The following is a 25,991-nucleotide window of genomic DNA, read 5'->3' as shown; positions in this document are numbered from 1 at the left end:
ACAGCACCATCATTAGCAGCACCACAGCAGCAACACCATCATTAGCAGCACCACCACCACTAGCAGCAGCACCACCATCATCATTAGCAGCAGCACCACCACTAGCAGCAGCACCACCATCATTAGCAGCAGCACCACCATCATTAGCAGCAGCACCACCACTAGCAGCAGCACCATCATTAGCAGCATCACCACCACTAGCAGCAGCACCACCATCATCATTAGCAGCACCACCACCACTAGCAGCAGCAACATCATTAGCAGCAGCAGCACCACCACCACTAGCCGCAGCACCATCATTAGCAGCAGCACCATCATTAGCAGCAGCAGCACCACCACTAGCAGCAGCAGCACCATCATTAGCAGCACCACCACCACCACTAGCAGCAGCACCATCATTAGCAGCAGCAGCAGCACCACCACTAGGAGCAGCACCATCATTAGCAGCAGCACCACCACTAGGAGCAGCACCACCACTAGCAGCAGCACCATCATTAGCAGCAGCAGCACCACCACCACTAGCAGCAGCACCATCATTAGCAGCAGCAGCAGCACCACCACCACCACTAGCAGCAGCACCATCATTAGCAGCAGCAGCAGCAGCACCATCATTAGCAGCAGCAGCACCATCATTAGCAGCAGCAGCAGCAGCACCACCACTAGCAGCAGCACCATCATTAGCAGCAGCAGCACCACCACCACTAGCAGCAGCACCATCATTAGCAGCAGCAGCACCACCACCACCACTAGCAGCAGCACCATCATTAGCAGCAGCAGCACCACCACTAGCAGCAGCACCATCATTAGCAGCAGCAGCACCACCACTAGCAGCAGCACCATCATTAGCAGCAGTAGCAGCACCACCACAGCACCATCATTAGCAGCAGCACCACCACTAGCAGCACCACAGCAGCAACACCATCATCATTAGCAGCACCACCACCACTAGCAGCAGCACCACCACTAGCAGCACCACAGCAGCAACACCACCACTAGCAGCAGCACCATCATTAGCAGCAGCAGCAGCACCACCACTAGCAGCAGCACCACCATTAGCAGCAGTAGCAGCACCACCACAGCACCATCATTAGCAGCACCACAGCAGCAACACCATCATTAGCAGCACCACCACCACTAGCAGCAGCACCACCACTAGCAGCACCACAGCAGCAGCACCATCATTAGCAGCAGCAGCACCACCACCATTAGCAGCAGCACCATCATTAGCAGCAGCAGCACCATCATTAGCAGCAGCACCATCATTAGCAGCACCACCACCAGCAGCAGCAGCAGCAGCAGCGTCTTACCTTTTTCGGAGCAGAATTGCCGTTATTAGATTTCAGTGGATTCTTCTCATTTCTTCATTTAATCAAATATTTAGTTTTATAATGTCATACGAAGTCACGATCATTGAATGATTCGATCAAATCAGCGGCCTTAACGTAATTTACTCCGGGCGAAGCACCTTGAGTCTCGCTGTACAAATAAAGTTTGCGTGTTGCTGCTTTTGTGTGCGCGCGTGTGTGCGCGCGTGCGTGCGCTCGCTCGGCTCCACTCAACACAGAGAGAGCTAATCAATACTGATGCCTGCACCTCTGGCCTGTGACCTCGCCCTTGACTACCCTTGAAAAACGAATAAACAACGTGCACACGTGTCCGTGCAGGCGACGCGACTCGCGCGTTTACGCATTTGGGCACTAGATGGGTTTTCGGGAATAAAGGCCGCAGGAGGCGGAGCTTAAATTCCTGGATCAGAGGCCATGGTCGAGGCCTGCAAAAAAAAAAAACACATTGGACACACAAATCTATCCAACGTTTGTTTATTCGTTCTTTGGGACTTGACAGATGAAGACACGAGTCGGGGGTACACGTGAAATGCTGCTTTTCTTTCTTTTTGTCTTCTCAATGCATGAGGAATGCGCTGATTGGCACAGCAGTGGAGTCCAGGCGTCTTTTGTCTGGAAGGCGTTTGAAAGGAAGAAAAAAAAAGGCAAAGAGCTGCAGATGAAAGAGAGAGTTGAGCTTCATATAACAAATGTTCTTGTGTCAAATTGAATAACAAATTACTGTGTGGAAATCTGTAAGTGAATTCAAGTAATTGATTTCTTGCAATACTTTGAACCCCCCCCCCGCAAAAAAAAACATGTAAAAGTAGGGCGAGGCCATGTGGCCTGAAAAATTAAAATCTAATCCAATTTAGCATTTCAGGCCATTTGTTTTAATTAGGTCACAGAAGTGAATTATCAACATAAGATGGGCCGATGTATTGTGTCCCTGCAGAACCCAGACGGCGCTTGGTAAGGTTTCCCTTTGTTGTTTTTCTTTTTTTTTTTTTTTTGGCCTCATCCTTAAACGGTTCGTTTCTTCTAGAACAAACGCGTTTGAATAGAACGACGCACGGCCAAGCGTCGGCTGGGGAAGTGAAAACAAATCCACTTTTCATTTTAAAATTCTGTTGCGATTTCAACATTTGATGAGATCGACGTGTCAAGTTATGCCACGGTTCGGATTTCACATCTTGTGTATGCAGCTGAAATCTTTTCCCTGTTAAAAGATGGACCTGCTGATGAAAAAAAGAGTGAATGTGATATAGAGAAAACATAATTAAATATATATGAGCCCACTTGCACAGTTTATTAGCTCCACCTTGCTGATGTATTCTTATGCATCAGTTCTAAAACCCATTTATTCACTTAATGGACGTTAGTGGTTGATTTGGAGGCTACGTTTTGTGGCGCTGTTGAGTTGGATTTTGTTATGACAACGTGTTTCTTTGTGCAAGTAACCTCCCGGAGAACACGGATATAAACAAAATAAATTGGAAAATAAAAGCCCAAACCGACCGCTGAACACTGAACCATCGTCTCCGTGGAACATTCCGGGCCTTCCCGAACGAAGTCTTGTTTATTGTTCGACCGGATTAAGTTTAGCGTGCACTTCACGGAGCGCGGATCACGCCGAGCACTGCTCGTTCCCGAAGCGTCGTCCGTCCAGCCCAACGGTCCTTTCCCTCATCGGAAAGGAGAAAGATACAAACGTGTGGACTGTTAGGTGAATAAGTGGGGAGAAGGCTTGAGGGAACAGTAACGTGGCACCATGAAAATCACAGGGAAACTTTGGATCATTAACTGTTACAAAAGGTGTCATTATTAAATGAAACGTCTCTTCCCCCCCAACCGTCTTCTCAACAGACCTGAGTTTAAAATTCTTCCCCCCCCCCCCCAACCCGCAGGAAGTGGGTGACCTTTGCACCGAAAGTCTGACTAACGGACCGGGCGCTGGAGAGGAAAGTGAAACGGGCCTTAAAAAAGACCTCCGGTCCCGCAGCCAACGGAAACCAAGCCATCGCAAATCAGGGGCCCGACATCGCGGCTCGGGCCGCTCGACAGCCCACTCGTGGAGAGGAAATCGCCAAAAGACGGTCACCGTTTGATGGCTTGCAGACTTCTTAAAAAAAAAAGAAAAAAAAAAGAAAAGGGACCTTTGTTTAAAATAAATACCCGTTTCCATCGCTGGAGCAATTCAGAGCATAAGAAAAGACGGGACATGTCCCCGTCCCCCCCCGCGGGTGAAATGCTGGTCGTTGGAGCCCCCCCCTCCATGAGGGCGGTCGGGGTTCCTTCTCGGGGGGGGGCTGCAGGTTATCGAGGCTCCGCCCCCACAAGACAATCTATCATCAGAACGAGCCTCGTTATCTACAGGTTAAAAAACAAAAGCCGCCTCGTTCTCTCCCCTCGTGTTCATATATCTCTTTATAAAATAAATCTATGTCCAAGTATATAATCATAAAATGACGCACTCTGCAGGAAACAAACGTAACAGGAAACTCCATATATACACACACATAGGGTAGCATTTTGGCAGACGGGAACACGGACAGTTTGTAAACGGACATCTTTCTTCTTTTCTTTTCTTCTCCCGCTCGAATGTTACATTCAAAACTCCAAAAAATTGTGCTTTAGGAAAATCTCCTCCTTTCTCAGGACAGCGTCTCTGGACAGTGAGGTCGACGCCTTGAATGACGTCGAGGCTGGTAGTTCGCTCGGCTCTCCCAGGAAGTGAGACTGGGCGAGAGGAATGATTTCGGGGGTGGGTTTCTGCGGGGGGGGGGGGGGGGGGGGGGGTCTGGCACTTTGATAAAGGCCTGTGTGTGCGTCTCATGGCGTCTCATGGCCGGGCGGCATATCACACGCGGGGCAAATGTCTCCCTTCAGTCCCGCAGTCTGAACTCAGAGGGGGGGTGGGGGGGTGGCGGTGTCTCTAGTTGTCCTCGTCGGTGAGCTCCTCCTCCGCCGTGGCCTTCTCGGGGATGGCCTCCAGGCTGCGCCTGCCCTTGGACTCAGGGCCCCCCTGCGGGCCGCCTTTGCTCAGGTTGCTGGTCAGGGCGGCGTAGTGGATCTGCTTGAGGTTCTCCTGGACCTCGTTCCTCGCGTGCTTCAGTAGGTCTAACTGGCCCTAAGGGGGGGGGGGGGGGGGGGGGGGGGGGAAATAGTATCATTATTGTAACCTCTCCCTTAAGGAACAACCCCCCCCCCCCCCCCCCGCACGACGCCTTCTGTGAAGAAAGAGCTCACCTTCAGTATGGTGATGTTCCAGGTGAAGCTCTCCACTGCCTTGTGCAGCTTGCGCCCCTTCAGCCCCTCCCTCACCGCCGAGTCGTGGATGTTCTCGTGAAACTCCATCCCTGCGAAGGGGAGAAAGCAGACGAGAGCGAGCGTCGAGTCAATCGCGGCCTTTTCCCTTTTTTTTTGCGACGCGGCGAGGCGCGATCGGGGCGCCGGGGCTCGTCGTCGCGGCGAGGAAACCCATCGGAGCGGAAGCACTGGCACTTCCTGTCAACATTTCACACTCATCTTGCAGAGGAGGGAAGCACAGAGGCCCCTCGGCTGTGGAGGAGGATTCCTCCCCACATGTCAGGTCTGGAAGAGGAAAAGTGCAGGTTTCTAAACCAATTAAGGAGATGATCTGAGGATGAGAGAGAAATGAAAAAAAAAATGCATGGGACCTTGGAGGAAGTGAAGGAAACAAAACGGTGAGTTGAAGGAAGCCGCGAGGAAACAGAGAGCGAGGCAACGTGGGCGACGCAGACATCTCGTCCTTTCGCTGTGGATCAGCATCAAGGCAGCCAACAGAGGAGGGATTTGTCTCCAGAGGAACTCTTTCTCCCTCCCCCCCCCCCCCCCCCCCACCCTCTCTCCCCCCCTTTGCATGACAAGTCTGACTAAGGACATGCTCAATGCTCAATGCGGCGACCACAGCCTCTGAGGTAAATGAACCCGAAGGGGGGGCCACCGAGCGGAGTTCCTACGGCCACCAAACAAAGAGCCCCCCCCCCCCCGCACTCCTGCTCTGATGGTTCCTGGTGAGCGTGCACACGTTTCGACGTGAAGTGCTGACATCAGCTCGAGTCTGCCCCGGCCCCCTGTTGCTGCGGTTGCCATGGAAACGCGGCGTGCAGACGAGAGAAACCCCCCCCCCTTCCCAAATTGCCTTTCGAGGTGTTGCGTTGTGCTGATCTCGAGCCGCTCAGCTGAGCATTTAAAGTGTTAATGCAACACACACACACACACACACACACCTAAAGGATTTGTGTCCTTTTCAGTTTGCTTTTCTGTAACAGCGTGCACGTGAACATGACTGTGCTTGAAGAAGGTGCACAGCTTCCACACACACACACACACACACACACACACACACACACACACACACACACACACACACACACACACACACACACACACACACAACTCACACTGGAGGTTGCCTAGCAACATTTTATGGAGTCTGGCAGCAGGCGAGAAAGGGGGGTAAGCTCATTCTCAGCGCGGCGCCTCAGATCCTGATCTCTGAGGTAAAGCTGCGAGACGAAGGCGAACTGAGAGGCAGCTCATTTCAACCACAGAGGATCGTATCTAATCTCACTGTTATCAGACACGGGGCGATGGGCCCCCGCTGTAAACTACGCCCGGTTTAAACAACAACAAAATAAAACAATGTTTGCATGGCTGCAGGTTGATGCGTTTCAGTATCAATGTGATGAGATTCTTAAGGTCACCTGTTTTGTCCGACATCACATTTCAATGAGCGGTATTACCGGCATAGTCACAATTTTTTAAAATTAAATTAACCATATGCACTTATATGCTTTATAGATTTAGTGTAGTATATACATTGCTCCATGCCCCCTCTCATACAGATCTTTGGGTCTTCAGCCTGTCGCATTGTTGACAGTCAATATTTCATGCATGTGAATCGATGCCAGGTGACCCGACCTGAAGGCCGCTCACAGCGCTCCTCCAGCCAGGGACCCACCCGGTGGAGGCCGCAGCACACTTGGTGTCACACACTCAAGAGACAAACCGTCGCTATGAATGCAAAATCAAGCAATTCATCAAAAAACACCTGGTCTCAACTCTAGTAATAAATACAACGTACAGAGAGAGAGAGAGATGCTGTGTCCTTGGCGTCCTGCACCTTTAATGGCCTGACTGTATTTTTTTAGAAGCACTCTGGTCCTCCATCACCACCCACACACACACACACACACACACACACACACACACACACACACACACACACACACACACCGGACCCTCGCTTTGGATTGTGCAAAGTGTCGCCGCAGCTCCCTGGGAAACATCTCCTGCCTGATGGTGTCGGTCTGCGGCGGGTTTCGGGCCGTGCACCCGCCCCTGAATGCTAATTGGCAGGTGTCGGGCTGCTTTTCCTTTCCGAGGGGAAACCGGGTCCCGTCTGAGCCGCAGTGATCAGATCACTCCCAACTTCAATAACTGTTGCCGCCCCAAACGCGCTGCACCGGGGGGAATCGGGTTTGCGCTGACCCAGTTCCTCCCGAAACAGATGCACATGTAACCGTGTTCAAATACAAACATGCACCCGAGCGCGTGCACACGGGCCACCGGGGACAAACAGGCAGTCAGTCAGTTTAGGATGGAAAACAAATCAAAGTTCATCCGTCTTGCCACCTGTGGCGTCCTAGTTTGCGGTTCACCTCCATGTGATTTTAGACACTCAGATATAATGGCACTTTGGACCACAAGACGAAGCTTCTGAATTAACAGCATCAACTTGAGCAATTTCACTGCCCCGAATTCAGTTGACTATTGCTTCAGAAAAGAAAAAAAAAAGAATGCACCGTCATGGTGAATCATCGATCAACCAGGACACACCGTGCAGCCCCAACGGAGAGTTACACCACAACCTGCTGGGTTCCGAATGTTCAACTCATCCAATGAGGCGCCGTCAGAGCGACCTTCACCAACAGCCACAAGGTGGAGAGGGATCGGACAGCGTGATTAAATACCGTGAATCACTCGGAAAGAGGGACTTGTGTATCCCTCGTGGAGGATGAGCAACAGGCAGAACACAACAGTGTGAATGTGTGCTATGTTGAGCCCACACACACACACACACACACACACACACACACACACACACACACACAATGATGCCGTACTGCAGGTCAGTAAACAGCAGGTGGTCATTGCAACAGAGCAAGGCTGTAGAGATGAACAGGGTCATTACTGTGTGAGTAACGGTACCGCGCACTCATTTCACACATTCGCCACTCGGGGGGGGGGGGAAGAGAAGAAAGCCAGGGCCGAATTCGATCCAAGCAGGAAAAAAAGTATCAAAACAAACCTCCCGGGTGCTCAGATGTGAGCAGAGGCGTCGGGGGCATCTTTGTGAGGCCAGTAAGCTCAACGTTTCCCCCCCCCCCGAAGCCACACGCTGCTAATTGTTAAAGGCTGCAAGGCAGAAAAAAAGAAAAGGAGAAGCAGCCTTTGATCCTCCCATTGGTTAAAAGATGCTCTGATCTGCCACGACAAAAGAAATTGAATGTGGAAACCAATAAAGATGCGCCGGGGTAATGATGGTCAGCCCCCCCCCCCCCCGCCCTTCCACTCTCACTTGGCTCTTGCAGCTGCTCGTCATTAATTAGCCTTCAATGCCACTTAAGATGGAATTGATGGCCAGACAGTGCTGCATTTGAATAAAAGCAATAATGTCCAAACAGGTTTTAACCCGTGTATGCACAGTTACAGGACAATTTGTCCCGGAATCAAACAAGATGGACCTCAGATGACACAGGCTGCGTCTTCTTAAATCCAGCAGATGAGCTGCCAATGGAAGCAGGAAAGCTGAGCGGAGTCACTTGACCACACCGATCGTTCTGTTACTACGGGCTGGAAAGCCTCCATGGACACATTGTGTGTACACACACACACACGTCTTACTAGTATTTAGCATCTGGTGGAGGAGAACCGCCAGCTTTGCTAGCTTTGATGTGGTCCAGACCCCTCGTCGCTCATCTCTCTCTGAACCCTAAACCCCGACCTTGTGATTAGAATGCCGCGCAGAGGCGGTTACCGGCGTGAATTAAACACCCGTGTCTGAACCGCAGCCTTTCAAAAAAGAAAAAGCAGTGACTGGATCACGTACTTGAACGTGATTCAAATGGTAATTCCGCTCATTCAAATGAGAAAAGAATAATCAGGGCGATTGAAATTTTAAAATGGAGCGATCTGCGTGGTGTGGCTACAGAGAGATGGGGAGGCGTTCAGGAGCCGCCTAACGGGATCAGAAAAAACCCAAACAGCCTTTTGTAGTCCTCTTTCCACCTTCTAACCTTCCCTTACCGGCTTTTTGGGTTTGCAGAATTCGCTCATAGACCCCCTCGTAGCTCTCCAGCAGAGTCTTGCTGGTCTGGATCACCTGAAAGCAGACAAAACAGTTTGTTTGTATTTGGTTTTTTCGTTTTTTCCACATCAGAAAAAAACAACAAAAAAACTGGTATCCCACAATAAAGCAGGAGGCTTTCTGTGTCTTTTGGCTGGGGATTTCTATCCAGGGAGGGCTCCTGAAAACAAGCTGTTATTACGGGCACGTTGGTGGGCGTGGACGCAGATCGGCATGCCTTTGAAAAAGCCAGAAATAGAAGGAAGGAGACACGAGCAATTTTGGTGATTATCCAAAAAAGTTTGGCGTTTTTTACTTTTCCCTCAAAACGGGAACGCGGCCTCTTCCGCTCGAAATACACCATACCTTCAAAGTCCTTTTACATGCTTTTTCAAATGCTGTTAGGGGGGCAAAAAACAGAAAAGGAGGCAGTGTATCAAGGTCGTACGACTACGGAGGAGAGCGCGACGTAAACACAGTTAACGTTCCCCTTTAACTGAGTGCACAACCTCTGGTGACCTGCAGGCGGTTCCGTGTCTCATGAGACCTTAAAAAAAAGGAACTATTTTGCATTTTGAATGCTGCTGCTGCTGCCCCCCCCCCGCCCCTAACCAACCATTACACAAACGTTAGCTTGCGTGCACAAAGCTGCAGCTCCGTTTGTAACCTGCCTCACAGGGAGGTACATGAGCACCCGGTGACGGCGCCGCTGGTCGGACCATGTGGAGCGTTCTGCTTCACTGGGCTCAGTGAAATCGCTTAAACGTTTTCATGTGACACAGAGGAGATAAACACAAAGAAATGCTCTGCCATTGATTTAGGTTTTGCCCCCCCCCCCCCCCCCCACCCCCCCCCGGGGGGCACTGGGCTCTTTGTGTGCGCGGGATTGTGCTGTAATTGAGTTTCACATTTGGTCGTACGCTCGCTAAGTGACTTAAAGTGGACCGCCATGTCGTGACACAGAGCCGGGCCGCGCTGCGCTGCCGCCAAGACGGAAAGGAAGGAAGGAAGGAAGGAAGGAAGGAAGGAAGGAAGGACGGACAGACCGTTTTATTTTCAAGCTCGGGGCAACAAAGCCGCGCTGTGATGCAGCGATCGACATCATACCCCTAAGATGGACCCCTGGAAAGGGCCAACATAAAAACAAACAACTAAAGCCCGGTATCACTCTTTGGTGATTTCCGTTGAGAAGCAACCCACAAATGAGGCGCACTGCTCTTTTCATGCCTGTGAACGTTTTAAAGTAATTACCGAGCCCTTTTCAATCAGGGATAGTGTTTATCTGGGAGCGATTTTTTTAAAAAGATTTATGTTGTTGTAGTGGCAGCCGATCAGTTCAAGGTGGATTCTGGTGCATTCATTTGACCGGATGTCAGAAACCTACAACGACGCTGGATGGTCATGTGACCGGACACAATGCCAACGGCACTCCTCCCGATCAACGTTTAGATCCGCGGGGTCATTAGAGACGGCCGAGCGACCGATTGCACAAAGCCCCTGGATACCGTGTTCCGTGCCCGGGAGCGGACGGGCCGAGTGAATCACCGCATTGTCCCCAGCGCAGTCATTAGCCGTGTCACTCTGCAGCTGCGGCACTTAGAGCTGTCGCGCACGCTGTGATTACTTCCCTGATGGGGGAGGAAAGGACCGTCTTGGTGGCAGAGGCGCCGTCTCAAACCTGTTTAAGAGGCACGTTATGAGCCGGGTTGGTGGGCCGTGTTCCATTCTCTTTTAAGTGCTATGTTTAGTCCTATCATCATCATGTTCATCATCATCATCATCATCATCATCATCATCATCATCATCATCATCATCACCTGCATTTCTCAAAGATACAATTGTTTGTTTACTTTTAAAAAAGGGGATGTTAGATTTACGATGCCATTATGCAGGGCCACTAGTAAAGCAGATAACACATTTTAACCAAACAGTAATTATAAATAGAAACAATATCAAGATACACACAATAATAATAATACTACTAGATATAACTAGTATTCATTCAGAGTTAAAATATATTAAAGATCAACAGAATAAATCCTTTGCTTAGTGTTAAAACAACGACATGTGGGCCTTGTATTCCCACATGTGTGCATTTCCGTGTCGTCTCTACTTCCCGCCTTGTCCTCGAGTTCATTTGTCGTGATGTGAAAGCTGAAACCAGAGTATGTCAACACGCTGGCATTTCTCCACTTTTCCCTCAGCACACAAACGGGTGGGGGGAGAGAGACCCACATTCTAGTTTTGCCAATTAGGAAGCGAGAGAGCCGAGCTGCTCCCTGTGGTGGCTTTTGACGCCGTGCCTAAATCGCTAATTGTACAGCTCCATACATCATTGACATCTTCTCAAGCATGGCTCTCCTTTCATTTAGGTTTGTCAGCTCCCTTCTACCTCCCTTTCCTCCGTGTCCTGCTCCGCTCTGCAGACCACCGGGGCCCTGCAGCTTCCCACCACTTAAGCCTGTCCCCAAACACTGTTTGTTTTCTCCTCTTTTGCATGGGATGTTTTCCCCCACCCAACACCTTTGGATGAGTGTTTTTCCTCTCTTGTTGACTTTTTGTAAAGTTTTGTGTTAAAAAACCGGCATGCAAAGGAGTCAAGGTGATATGGTGCACTGTGATCCTGCCTGTAAAAAAAAGACGTGAAACCATGTTTTCGCAGTGAAACAACTTGTGCCAGCAGATTCTTTTGAATAATGATGAAGGTTGACTCGGCTCATGGTGGGCGGGGGAATCGATGCAAGAGGAACACGATGCGTTCAGGGTAATGGCGTTGTCTGGGAATAGCCTGAATGGCATGTTGCATAACTTGTGAACATTGATTGTATTACTTAACAGAGCTCCGGCCATGTAACCATCTCTGCATGCCCCCATTAAGTCAAGTATTGATTGGATTGGATCAAAGCTCGTTACGGTCTTCTATACTTTTTTGGTATTGATGGACGGATGCAGAATTGTTGTGTCGGGTCACGCATTGTGTTTTCATTGACGATACCTCCACATGTTAACATCTTGACTACATGGTCAACAGGTCTCACCGTTTCGTAGGTGGTGACTACTTTCTTCAGGAACTCTGGTAGCAGGCCCTGGGGCTCCAGGTTGGGGTACTGGTCAGCGAGGTTGAACACCAGAAGGGGGCTGTTGTCGGCTCCGGTGAGTCGAGGAGAAAGGGCCAGGATGCACTGCTTCAGGTTGGCCACTGCTGAAAGGCCGCACAGCTCTTTAAAGGACACGATGGCATTCTGCAGCACAGAGGAGAGAGATAATAACTTTTAAAATAACAGTCTCGCAAACACTCAATCATTTTGGTCTGACAGCAGTATCACACGGGAACACACACACACACACACACACAAACAATCAAATCCTACCCTTCCTGTGAAAGCCCTGGTTTAAACCCTACATAAACAACCAGAGGAACAAACTATGCGTTATAGTCTCAAGGCCGGTGGCTTGTTATCACACAATGACTGCAATACAAACAGACCCACTGACATAAATCCTCTCTCATAAAATGTCTGTCACAAACAGATGTGATCACGGGAAGGCAAGATGACACAGTTTCCCTGCTGGATGGGGTGGCCGAGCCAGATTAAAATGACACCGGATTGGTCTCGATTGGGCGATATTAAAAAGGCAGGAGATTTGGTTCAATTATTTTAACGGCCTGCTAAAAGGGGAATGCTCATCATCATCATCGGTGGCGGCGGCTGTAGGAATCTCAATGTAACCATTAAATCAAGATTTCATTCAAAACCACTTCCCAACTTTTTCCCCAGCAGTTGTTACACATCCAATGGGCTCCAGTGGCGCCTGCCTCGTGTTCCTCTCTCACCTGCACGTTTTCTCTGAGGTCCGTCGCCTCCCTCAGCGGCAGCACGGCCGCCTTGAAGACGTCGTCCACGGCCCTGATCGACAGCACCCGCATGCTGGCGTACTCCCTGCTCCGCTTGCCCTTCCGCACGGACAGCCCCCTTTTGTGCGGTTTGCCGCCCCCCCTCCGGTTGGTTGCGGCCACGTGGACGAACAGCGAGGTGTGCGGCAGCACCTCGCCGGTCAGGGACTGCAGCGGCACGTGCCGGAAGCCCGGCTGGAGGCACTCGAAGGGGATGGTGTACTGGCCGATGAACTCGTCGCCGATGTAGTCGTCGTCCAGCGCCACGAAGCGCACCATGGCGAGCTCGGGGAGGTTGATCTGGAACTCGAAGCTCTCGTCGAACAGGGGGTTCTCGCCGTTCTGGTTGACCGTCTTGGTCCTCTGCTCGCCGCAGTCGGCCGGGATGCCGTGTATCTCCACGTACACGTACGGGTCCACTACGTCCCCCTTGGCGCCCGAGCCTTTGGGCTTGGGCAGGTTTTGCCCGCTGATGATCTTGATGTGCAGGAGCTGCGGGGAAACACCGGGCACGGAGTCTTTGGTGTTGGCGCTGAAGTAGGACACGTGCTCCCTCATGATGGCCGGCCGCAGCACGTAGCCGCAGCTCCCGTTCTGACGGAACCAGCCGATGTTCAGGTCCATCATCAGGCCGGGCGTCTGGTAGTTCATCGCCACAATCTGGCAACCGCACTTCCAGAAGTCCTGCGGGTTCATGTTGCTGGAGTCGATGCGCATGGGGCTGGGATAGACCCGCGCGAGGTACTTCTTGTTGTAGTTCACGAAGTCGCCCGGGAAGTCGCTGGCGCAGCGCGTGGCGAAGACCTCGTTGAAGGAGCACAGCTCCCACTGCTTCTGGCTCTGGAAGGACGTGGGGAAGTCTTTGAACTCCACCGACTTGCACAGGGTCACCAGATCGGAGAGGTCCTTCGACAGCTGGAACTTCTTCGGGGGGGCGACCGTCTGCTGCTGCTGCTGCTGCTGCTCCGGCGTCTCGATGCTCAACCTCTGGGACATTTCCGCCCCCTCGTCCTCGTCCGTCACCTCGCCTTCCGAAGCGGTGCAAGCGGTGCTCAGCTTCTTGCCCTTGAGCAGGATCTTTCCCCTCAGCGCCGAGGGAGAGGGGAGGTAACAGTCCTCGGGTTTGGGGGGCTCGACGTGGATCTTGTCGCCGAGGATCTTCTTCAGGTGCTGAAACATGACCCTCTGCTGCTGCAGCGAGCAGTGGTTCTCCAGACACAGCAGCAGCGGGAACTCGGAGGCGACGAAGGCGTACTTGTTGAGGACGTCGACGACGCTGCGGAAGGCGATCTGCGTCGTCATGGTGTGACCGGTGTAGATCACCGGTTCGTTGTCGGGCCCGTCCCAGACGTCCAGCTCCACGCTGCGGCAGCCCATCTTGAGGGCGCGGATGTAGCCCGTCACGTCGGAGGGGCCTCTGAACTGATCCTCGATCAGATACGTGTTGTGGGATGCGTTGATGTAGTAGTGGGACATGGGCTGGTTCATGTCCTGGCAAACGGCTTTCTGTTCAGGGTCGAAGAGCTGGCACTCCGGAGACATCAGGTAGTTGGTGAAGCCATCGAGGGAAAGCCAACCCCTGAGCTGGCCCTCTTTAGACGGTTCGTATTTCTGAACCACCTCCAAGCTGGTGTCTTCGCTGACTTGTGCCGTCCCCTGCTCCGCCTCCAGGAATATCATTAAGTCCTTGGTGTCCAGAAACTCTTTGTTGCTGGAGAACTGAACAAAGAGAAAATATATCTCTGGTCTAGTGCAAAGATCATGAAAGACCTCAATGAACTCCTCTTTGGTCACGTCACATCCCGCTTTGTCCTTGGCTTTGTGGAGCTCTTTGAACTTCAGTTCTATTTTCACATTTTTAAGTCCGGGGTTCAACTTCTTGACGAGCTGCACGGCAGCACACAGCGATATTTTTCTGCTGCTGTTGTTGTTGTTGTTGCCGCCCGCCTCGTCGAACAGCTCGCCAAGCCAAGATGAGCGCATGTTGTTCTGAGTGCTTTCTATCATGTTCAAGGTGTGCTTCCCGTAGGAGATCAGGTACCTCAGCCCCGTCACCCAGATGTTGGCCACATCTGCAGTGTTTGCCACCAAGTCCAGTGACTCGTAGTTCTCCCCGAAGATGACCGAGAAGGCGCTGTCCTCCGATATCTGATCGTAGGTCCCGTTGGTTCTAAAAGTGTCCGTGTTTTTGCCCGTCCGCACCTCCTTGATGGATTTCACGTCAATCTTGGCCTTTTCTGACTCCTTCTTGGTGGGCTCCCATCTCAGAGACTGCATGTCGGCTTCCAGGAAGAAGTAGCGGTGGTAGACGCGGGAATTGGACCGCACCTTCTTCAGCTCAGAGCCGTCCACCATCGCACCGATGCAGTCGCTCGCACTGCTGATCTTCTTCTCCGTGGGCATGCTGCTGAATGACACCGTCTTCTTTCTTTCTTTGCGCTGTCTTGAGGCGTCCTGCAGAGGAGTAGAGCACAGAGCATGAATAAAAGCATTGCTGTGGATACCCGATGGTTAAGTGAAAACGAAAAAAACGTCAAAAATGTTGACCGTGATTTTGTGTTTCAGCTTGAAGGACTGTCGTTTGCAATATTTCATATCATTACTGTAAATAACATCTAGCCTAGTTCCTTTTTTATACCCATTTTGTGCATATGTAATGAAATCTGAATACAGCCATTAGCAAAATAACCGGATCCCTGGAGCGACTTTGTCGGGTGACTTAAGGTACGTGTCACTGTCTGTTATGGAGATACAAGAGAAACTCTCCCCAAGTATCGCCCACACAGACCCAGGCATCCACAACAATGGTCCCACTCTATACTAAAGCAATGCATTCTTTTGTCAACGGCATAATGTTGCCTGGTTTTCATTTTTTTTATGCTACACTAGCAGAAAACCAGGATCTTTTTTTTCTCCGTTGCGTCGGGTTTTGATGAAATGCAGAAAAACCGTCACAGCCGCTTGTGTAATCAAACTGAAATGTGCATACTTTACATAAAAGAGGGACAAACCGCCACACATAAACATCGGGAACAATGTCCCAAAATGTGATTCAACAAACGGGAACGACGGGCCACGCGTACGATTGATGTGACGTCTGCCTCCGTTCACTCCGCCGGAGATATTAACAATAAAAAAATATGCCGAGTGCGGAGGTTTCACAGGACAGGCTTTTTTTGGGGGGCGATCTGTGAAGCAGCTTCATTACTATCACGTTGGCTCCTGTCTGCTTATGGTTTAACCTCATTTGTCTTTTAAGCCTTTCTTAGGTCAGGTTATTACTATGTTTTGCTATCAAGACATCATTTGAGATGATATGGAATCATAAAACTGCATGGACCAACAAAAAAAAAAACAGAAGCCGAGGAAGCTTAAAAACTAAGTTCCACCCTCAGATGGAAAACATTTCATCGGTGAGTAATTCCGAAAAACGCAAAAAGGGTCCAAATAATGTCACGACACGATTCATGAAAAACTGTATTAGCCACGGTGCTGCGTCCCATCTGTGAGTCAGAGTGTTGCAAAAAAAACGCCAAGACCACCGAGAACGTTTTCCTTTGATGGGTAGAATAGTTCACCTCTCCATGTAAGGAACGCGCCGGGTATAAGAATCACATTCTTTGCCACAGTCTGCTGCGCAAAGGGAGTTCACCGTACCAAACGGGAGCTCAGAACACAAATGCATGACTGAAAATAATCCTTATGGCCTGTAGAAGAATGTGAACTAGAGTCGCAGCTTGCTGATATATTGTGTCTGCTTCCTGCTGTGCAACCAGGCCTTCTAGTCAGGATTTCCCCTCGGCTTCCTTTACCTAAGCAAGAAAACAACACCGCCCACACCCATCTCTGTCTGAGCGCTCGTTATTACGCCCCGAGGACACTCGCTTCTTATGCGCCAGTCCAGCTCTCTGGTGGAAGTCAGGAGTGTTTTCTTTTGTAATTAAGAAGTCTCGTATTGCCCCTTAAATGGCTCTTCAAAAGATGAGATCCGCATTGTCGCAGTTCAAACAGACGCTGGCTTAATGGGGGCACGCGTTCCTCTCGACACGAACATCACTTCTCTCCGTGTGTCCGAGTCCAGAAACGCGGGCTTCAAAGGCATTATTTTTGTTCGCCAGGCTGGAGGACAGCACCCGAAATAGGCTTTGAAGAAGGGGGGGGGGGGGGTAGACGACAACCTGGAGAGACCAAGTACAGTCTGTGGCTGCCTTCAGGTTCACTGGAATTCGGCGGCACACTCTTCAAATGGTTTGCCGGCCTCCCATTAAATATGAATTCAGTACAGTCACAAGCCTCTGCACGAACAGTGCGTTCCCCCCCCCCCCCCCCCCCCCCGCCCCCCCGTCACACGTGCAGGCCCACAGCAGCACTGAGCCAAAAGCCCTTCGAGCCGTCAGGCGTGTTTTCATGTACTCACTTTATTTCTTGAAAGCACATACCGGTACTGCTAGTTTTCACTGGCTAGGATGTTGTTTGATTGAGCGTGCTCATCCGGGGTTTAAGTCATCCATTTCTAAATACATTTTTTTTTGCAGTCTATTAGGTCGGCTAAAATTTTAACAGCACCTTTGGTGGCTTGCTAATTGACCACATTGCATTATGATTTTATGTGGCTATGATTGAAAAAAGTTAATACAGTCTCGTTACTTCTTTCAAAGCCGCGAAGCTCCCTTTAATTTGTATATGACGTCGAGGGAACGTTGCCGGGAGAAATTCTGGATCGACCGCCAAGCACCCGGCGCTCATCCTTCATTACAGGGTTTATTTTTCACTTCAGTGACAGTGTGCGGAGAGAAAATGCTCATCCTCACGGGGGGGGGAGATCTTTGCCACGCCGTTACATGGCACACGCTCGTTGTGTGACGGAGACAGACGGCGGGGGAAGAGACGATGAAGCGTCGAGTGAACAAGCCACGGATCTGACCGTCTGTACGGCGGAGAACCGCGACTCTCTGTTCTGTGTGTGTGTGTGTGTGTGTGTGTGTGTGTGTGTGCGTCACCGACAACGACCACCGGGACTCCCCGATGCAGCGCCAGTAAAAAAAAAAAAAAGAAGAAAAAAAAAAGGCTCAGCTACCCTGCAAATGTATTTCATCGGCGTGCAAATGTGCCGCGCAAACCAGACGAGTAAAGACGCGGCCCCATTTCAAGCATTAAACACATCTCAGTTCTACGGGCACTAATAGTGTTGAACACTCCCATTCGACGATCTATTATTTAGGCCGATTCATGATCACAGACAAGCGTCTTTGTTGTAGCGCGGCGAGTCGAAGACGGCGAGAACGTCTTTCCCGACGCGTCGTGTCCTTAAGCACAAGAGAAACACGGCTATCGACATTCTGACTCTGGATGAGGCCCAAGACTGCATTGGAGTCTCCTCCTCTACCTGCCAAACAAGCTGAGGCAACAGCACGGTTACCTAAGAAGCTCGTGCATATCCCACGGCTAACAGTGGGGTACGTTGCTTTTTTTAGGACCGAGAGTCCAAACCTAAGAGTAAAAAAAACAAAAAGGTTACGGAGCTGCTCACCACGAGACGTCAGTTAGCCTGGAAAGCCTCTCATAGCAGGATGTCACAATTTCCACATCAACAGTTTCTTCTTTTTTTTTCTTCCTTTCTTTAAACCTACTGATGGTTGAATAAGTTTAATTAAGCAACGAGACAAAAACCTAGCAGCACCATATGGACGAGGCCTCATTATTAGAGTATCCCAGCTTCAGGGTGACATTTGAGTTCAGATGGCACCAGTATTTAAAATGCATATTTGTAGTAATCTATTCTAATGCATCACGTTGTGATCAAGTAAGCTTTTTGTGTGTTCATGAATAGATTGTAATTGTTTTATCTGTAACTTGTTTGGATAACGAGGTTAATGCATTAATTAGTCACTGTAGCTTTGTCCACCTTGATCATAAAACTATCCACCAGGTCAAGCACTTAATATGCTTGAATAGCATGTGTCTCTATTGGTTAGACTAATGATTACATTTAAATTCACAGCTCTATGCCATAAAAAAGTGTTTGGAAGTATTAAGATATGAATATTCTGCCACGTATTCATTGTCAGGGCCTGCTGTAGTACCACTAATTTCTCTCACGCTGCATCATCAGGCTATTCAGGCAGAGGATGAAAATAGATCCAAGTGTGAACGAGAGGGGAACGCAGCGACAGGACGAGCCACGGAGGGACCAACAACAACAACAACAACAGGAACGAGAAGAGCCTCGCGGAAACCCAGCTGGTGACGGCAAAGAGGAGGAGGTGCGTACTTTAAGAGAAAGTGACTTTGTGGGGGGGGGGGGGGGGGGGGGGGGGGGGGGGGGAGTACAGTGACTTGAGACGATAGGAGGGAGTGAATTGAAAGGACAGCTAACTGTGTGGTATTAAAACAGATTCCCAGTTAAAGAAAGTCTTGATTTGTTTAAGCAGTGAAAAGGCCCAGCTGCCTCCGTTCTGGACCGCATGGCCTCAGTTGTTGGGCATCTCAAGCGTGAAGAAGGGAACTCCCCGGAGACTCTGTTCAACCATTTCCTAAACAAACAAAAGCTCTTTGGAACGATGAGATCGAGACGCGCCGTCCGCCGCGACAGATGAACGCAGGCTACAAAATATCTGCATTTAGGATTCACTCGCCATCACTTTGGATTGTTTGGTCCTGCTTTGATTTAACACCTTTATTCACGTGTGCTTACAGTGGGAGTGTTATATCAGTATGCATTTAAAAAGTTGTTGTACTCAGACATGATATGAAGGGATAGTTTAAAGCCGCTCCGTCAATACGGAGGACTCCGTAGATCCAATGTGATTCGGGTTTCCCCTCAGGAACCTCCATCTGAACATGTGATGACAATCTGCACTCCAGCGGAGCGAGACGCGAGGAGGAAGCGAAACGCGCAAAACGGAGCGGTCACGCGCGTGACCCTTAATCACGTTGAGCTCACTGCAGTCACTGAGCAGCAGGTGGAGAGCGACTCGCTGCCACTTCAGCCGCCAGCGACAGCTGCCAGCCCCACTGGAGGAGACCAATGCCTGCCCCCCCCCCAACCCCCCACTGGAGGAGACCAATGCCTGCCCCCCCCACTGAAGGAGACCAATGCCTGCCTATATATCAATATATATATATATCAAAATATTTGCCTTGTGCAGGAAGTTGTTCCCCAGGGACGCGTCCTGCTCTGTCCGACCGGCAGAGATATTTTCGCCGTGGAAAGCTGGACAAACATTTGTAAGAGCGTGTGTCAGTTAACTAATCATTGCAGCTTTAGTCTACAGCTGTTGAGTGTTAAAGGAGACCTTGATCATTCTATGCATCAGCACTGCACTAGTCCTCTGAGCTGCCCTTCAAAATAAAAGACCCCCGCGTGAGGCCACTTTGGACACTGCTGGGTAATATCAGCAACATTTACGTCACACCATTTTTAAGTTTTGCCTCATGACAGTTTGATCCTAGAGAAAAATAGAAGACTCCACTTCCACATTCCAGTGAAGCAATTCATTATTGACCACAATTAAATCAGACTGCGGAATGGAAACGCGTGCATAGAAGCTATTTAAAACCCTGTCGATGACTACATTAGCACCAACGGTGTGAAGCACCAAGTATTTGATATTTGCAGCAGACGTATGGAAAGCAGCTTTTCACTGAAACTTTTTATCACTTCAAGACGTCAAGGGATAGCACTCCAACACACTTAAATATGAATGTTTAGCATATCCATAATATAATAACAAGTAATCCATTAGATCACGAATACGTTTTAACCGTGCCAAGTCATCAAAGCTGAATTAAAAAGGATCATTACTATCAAACATCCATGCAAGTATGCACGATCAAGCACTTTTAAACACGTCTTCATCGCTCCTCATCACTCGCACTAGGAGTTCCCTCCCAGGACCCATTCAAGAGGTGCATTAAAAAAAGAAATCCATCTCATTTCAGGAGGAAGAACTACCGAGAGGTGTGAAGTCTTCATATAGCTTTTTGTTTCCGTCGCCTCAGACAGAGCAAATATTCTGTGATTTTTGTTGTTGTTGTTTTTTTTAACGGATGCTAAAAATCCAGCTCGTTAACCACATTTCTGAGATGATTATGAAACTAAAGCAACACTCCCTGGTCTGACAATGCAGCCTGAATGACACGCCTCCCACCGAGGACACCCCAGCGCTGCAGCTCCGCCGTCACTCGGCCCGCAAACCGCTCTCCCTCCTCGCAGCGGGGGCATCGCAAACGGTTGGTTTTGCTCTCTCCCCCCCCCCCCGTCGAGAGATGGTGGAAAAAAAAAAAGGCCTTTCGTGCCAGAGCAGCCCGAGACGAGATGCTGGGCTGGAAGCAAAGCGGAGCCTCCTGCCTACGGGCCACTGGCGTACAACAGGGTCACCGGACGCCATGCGGAGAGCCTCGGCCTCGCTCGTAACCCGGGGATACGCTGCTTATAAAAGACTTTGTCTTTTCAGAATTAAAAAAAAAAAGTCTGCAGAGATCTGGCAAGGCTGTAAATGCCCCTAAATTCCCCCAAGTTGGGGATGTTCAACATGGAGGAAATTGACTAAACAACCAAGCAGACTCCCTAACGGCGGTGTTTCTATAATGTTTGATTTCTGGAAAGAGGTTTGGCTTCAGCCAAAATCTCTCTTTTGACTACCGAGAAATTCCCCCCCTGTGGAGGTTTTAGAAAGACGGCGCGTTTCATATTTCACAGCGAGGATGTGGTCAGAAGCTGTGGTCAACTTGAAAACACATCAGTCGCTTTAAACGGTTCCCAGTGGATGAGAAGGTCCATAAATACATAACCAAGCCCTCCTGCAACAAAATCCCCTTTTCTACTTCAAATCCCAAGTTCGGCATGTCTCAAACAGCACTTACGAGCGCTCCCTTTCATCGGAGGACGAGTACTGGGTGGTGAGGGCTTCGCAAAAGGCTCATCACGTGCTACCAGTGGGAGGGGGGAGCGCGGCTTTTGGGTGGAGTGTCACTTTGTGTGCGTAGGCGAGCCAACCATCAAATTAAAGGATCTGCAAAAAGTGGCATTTTCTCAACCCCGGGGGGGACTGCGAGCGCCACGGTTAACTCTCACCGGCCCTAAATTGCGTGCACACACACACGCACGCACACACACGCACACACACACACACACACATGCACAGACAGGTCTCACTGGGGCAGTTCAGACGTGCCACAAGCTTGCGGTCCTGACCGCGCTCGCGACGACGCGCCCTCAGCGACACGCGAGGCGAACGGAAGCCCCGTTCAGCACTGAGCGCATTAGAGCCGCTCCTACTACGCCGTTGCCCCCGACCACATCCTCCCGTCTCTTCCGAGTAGTTGCTTAAAAGGGAACTGAAGGCTCTTCTCTCCCCCCCCTTCCGACCGTGCCAACCTGCAGCACTCGATCAGTCGCAGCTGTCGAAAACTGAAAACGCACGTGCACGGCTTACTTCGTGCAAGAATACACGTTCTAGTTGACACGCTGGTTACATTCTTCATACGACGGACCATATTGATGCCAGAGTTTATGTGAAGTGGCAGAGCGGCATTTGCATGACTCCACTATCCACCTCAGATGCACTTGTTGCGTCAACCCGAGCCTCGGTTCGAACCGCTCATTTTGGCGTCCCGGGCCTCGTCATCGTTCATCACGGCCACGAGCAGCGGCGCGGCGGATGGGGCCTTCAAGGTCGTCCTCGGGTCAAAGATTGGCGGTTTGATCTCTGCCTCTTCCAGTTCACATGTGGATGTGTCCTTTTGCGAGATACTGAGCCGCGAGCACTAGATCGAACGCCGGGTTGGGCGACTGATGAATTTTTTTTTTTCTTTACGGTTTATTTCTGAAAAAGGAGGTGAAACTCTTACTCTGCTTCTCAGTGACGCTCCGGTTTTGTCTTGTGTAACAAATTCAGCTCGCCCCCTTTCTTTTTTCCCCCCCCATGTGGGCTGACTGACCACGATCTCTGCAAACGAGCGCATCTTACAGCGCGCTTCTTCGCTGCGTCATCACCATTTATGCACAACCCCCCCCCCGTTGCCCCCTTTGAGAGAATTGTTCACCGGGAGAAGGTTTTTCCCCACTCATAAAGCGCACCGCATGTACAAAATGTTCTTCTAAACGAAAGACGCCATAAGTAAATCACATTGAGAAATTGGGAGCGCCACATGATTAATACAATTACGTTACATAGTCGAGCAGCCCAAATTGGAGAAGGGCAGCAAGCAGTGGTTTTCCAAGCCTCTCTCTCTCTCTCTCTTATATGTTTGTTATATGTAGTCACAGATCACTCTGGACGAAAGCACAAACGTTGATTACACATCTCCAGGCGGAGCTCAACAGCCTCAATGTGTCGAGAAAGTGTTGCAGGCCAAACCTCTTGGACCGAACTATACGATCACGGTTGTTGTTCTGCCAGCGGTGGAGTGAAGCTAATGTGAAGGATTACGAAACGTCACCATTGTGACACGCGCTCCTTCGGAGCTTCAAAGCCGACATTGACTGCAAAAAAAGTAAATACTGCGCAACCCAAAGTCTGTGGATGTCAAAGTCCTTTGGGATGTTTAAAAGTAGGCGCGTCTGTCTTCCCTCGAAGTGCATCTCTGCACACTGTTGGCAGTTGGTTAGCGGATAACTTCTGCAGAGGCGAGAGGCCGTTCATCACAAAAAGAAAACATGCGTTTTCAGAATGCGCTGCATGCTCGTCCAGCGGCGGCTGGTAACATCTAAACACGGTTTCACCTGACCCAAGAGAAGTTTGGAATACGTTCATATTGGGGAATACTAATGGAAGTGAAAGGCCTTGACGGCTTTCAACATAGCGTAGATTAACGCAATGGGAGGAAGTGTCATAACACCAGTTGGAACCCTGGAGCAAGACTCACAACGCCCATGAGAGAAGTGCAAAGATTTTGACCGAATGTCCGAAATGCAATGAGTCTAAGACCAAAAGCTGCATTACTTAGTGAGTGTGAAGTGCATGTACTGTTCTCCACTCTGGACTCTAGTTATCCCCTACGTGCCATATTTAATTGCATATAATTCGCCGTCTTTGTTGCTCATTGTACACGATCAACGTCTGCCCACGTTCATCCACGTGCAAGCTTGATTTTGATCATTTTAAAATATGTATTAATGTTTTTTTTTTTTTATTGGTATCATGAACATACTACCTTCAACCACATGATTTATATCGCATAGTTGTGGAAGTGCTCGTTTACTCGCACAGACTCCCCTGCTGTTGCAAATACGTGTTCCCCTTTTTAGGCAGCAAAATGAAGATCATCCTTTCTTACCCGGGTGTCTACAGCCATGCACATGTAGATATACGGCTGATATTGATTGCTCATAATTACTGCTATACAAATTCCAAGTAAAATATTGAGAAAGTACAGGATGTGCTTCTGCTGACCGCAGAAAAAAAACCCACCTATAAAATCACTGAAAAATTACGTGTAACCATCAGTGGAAAGAAGGCAAAAGATGTGATCTAAAAGAGAGAGTGATGAAATGCAATCGGGACTCAGACTCACACTGATGCAGTTACTTTCTCCCCCCGTCATCGTCATCATCATCATCATCATCATCTCAGGTGAGACGTGCAGCTCACGGGCGTGACACCTTCACCGTGACTTCAATGTTTACCTTGATTATGCTGCTCCTGCGCGGGATTTCACACTTGGCGTCCGGTCCGGCGAAGGCGCTGGAGGCGTCCCCCGCGGCTTGGCCCCCGGTCGCGACGAGGGACCCCGAACCGACCGTGTTGTCCACTATCCCGCAGTCTCCATTCAGGACCGACCCCTCGCAACGCGCCTTTGCCGCGCCGGGCACGGCCGTGTCCCCGGGATGCAATGGAGGCGGGTCGCCGTCCTCCCCGAACTCCGCCATGGGCACTTCCGAGAGCACACGCGTGCACGCACAGACACACACACACGCACGAACGCACGCACGCACGCACGCACGCGTCCACGCAAGCTGCTGGGTTGCAGAGAAGCCTTTTTAACGTTTGTCAGGTTTCCTCCGATTTCCTGGCCGGACTATCGCCTCGGTGTGACGTTTGCACGCGCCATTCCGCCCTCTCGGGTGCACGTATCGGTCAGCCTCCCGCGGTCACAGGACTCCGGCTCCGTGCATCGTGCCCTGCAGAGGGGGAAAAAAAGAGAGAAACACGGCGGTGGGGGGGGGGGGGGTGTACAATCGGGCGGGGTGACATTAGTAACGAAAAACCCGTGTCAGGGAACGGCGGCAGCGATCGCGTCGCTGAGCGGATGTGAACTTACAAAAGAGACGTCGCTGTCATCGCATTGCCACCTTTTTTTTACATGAATTTTGGTATTTTCTTAAAATAAGTTGACCGTCTTTTACCACATCTCCGGTATCTCACCGGTGTTTAAATGCAGTAAAAAAAAAACACCCTTCTTTCCGTTGAACAGCAACTCACCGACGTTAAGTTGAATGATCTCTTCTTCTCTCTCTCTCTCTCTCTCTCTCTCTTTTTTTTAAAGCACGTAGAAGTTATCGGTTCGTGATCAACTCTCCCGATGAGCTTACCGTGTCCTCGCCTTTGTGGACCGACTCGTCTCGCCATGGAGAGGACGGGGCTCCCCTCTCAAGTTGTTGCTGCCGCAGAAAGAGAGAGAGAGAGAGAGAGAGAGAGAGGGAGGGAGAGAGACGTAACCCTTCGCCTCGGTGCCGCGGAGCACTGAGCCGAGCTAACGAGCTAACTAAGCTAGCTCTAGCTAGCTCCCGCTAGCTGGGCCAACTTAGTTTTTTTTTTTTTTCTTCTTCTCTTTTTTCTAAACCGCCGACGCAAAGTCTCCTCAACGCGACCCCGGGGTTTGTTTGTTTGTTTGTTTTTTTCTCCCCCGGCTGGTTAACGTATCCTCCAAAGTCTGTTGTTTGAATACGGTTTACGTTTTCCCGTTAGTGTAAAAATAAATAATAAAAAAAAAAAAAATCTGTCAGAGGAGCCGTTTCCGAGCAACAAAGTAACTCGACGGGCAGAGCCGTCAATCAAAACTGATCACTTTCACACGGAACGCCCCTTTTTACACAACTAATATACCTGTAGGCTCATACAAAGGACTTTTAACCTACATATCCATAGATTTAGACTATTCTGTTACCAGCCCGTGTTTTAATTGTTTTGTTGGTACAAGTAGGATAGATTAAAGCATATGCAGCCATTCTAAGACAGTTTAATATGGTTGACAATGCCAGGTTAGAATTTAAAATACTACAAATCTTAGATGTACCAGTCAGACTTTTGGACACATTCTCTCATTCAGTTCAATAAGAACGTGTGTCCAAACCTCTGACTGGTACCCTCATATAAGAAGAAGAAGCAACATATTATACCAATAGTACTGAATGGGTTGAAATGTAAACCCTGTAACCAATAGTACTATTAAA

General features: G+C 49.9%; 1 protein-coding gene across 2 annotated transcripts; it reads right to left on the bottom strand.

Annotated features, from left to right (window-relative positions):
• Window positions 1-4,116: 4,116 nt before the first annotated feature.
• On the bottom strand, window positions 4,117-25,648 carry LOC119197129 (inactive phospholipase C-like protein 2). Of its 2 annotated transcripts, none has more exons than XM_037453167.2 (7): window positions 24,860-25,648; window positions 24,225-24,719; window positions 12,536-15,049; window positions 11,739-11,942; window positions 8,661-8,736; window positions 4,575-4,684; window positions 4,117-4,455 (listed from the first exon to the last, which is right to left on the bottom strand). In XM_037453167.2, exons 2-7 carry the CDS (start codon window positions 24,465-24,467, stop codon window positions 4,261-4,263), a joined length of 3,342 nt encoding a protein of 1,113 aa, XP_037309064.2. In that variant the 5' UTR covers window positions 24,468-24,719; window positions 24,860-25,648; the 3' UTR covers window positions 4,117-4,260. The 2 variants fall into 2 exon arrangements, with proteins under 2 accessions (XP_037309064.2, XP_037309063.2); XM_037453166.2 differs by having other exon boundaries at window positions 25,131-25,648.
• Between the last annotated feature and the right edge of the window lie 343 nt (window positions 25,649-25,991).

This window comes from Pungitius pungitius, chromosome 11, assembly GCF_949316345.1.
Source record: "Pungitius pungitius chromosome 11, fPunPun2.1, whole genome shotgun sequence".
NCBI classification, from domain to species: Eukaryota; Metazoa; Chordata; class Actinopteri; order Perciformes; family Gasterosteidae; genus Pungitius; species Pungitius pungitius.
Note: the sequence above shows the minus strand (reverse complement) of the source record. Positions and strands in the feature narration are given on the sequence as shown.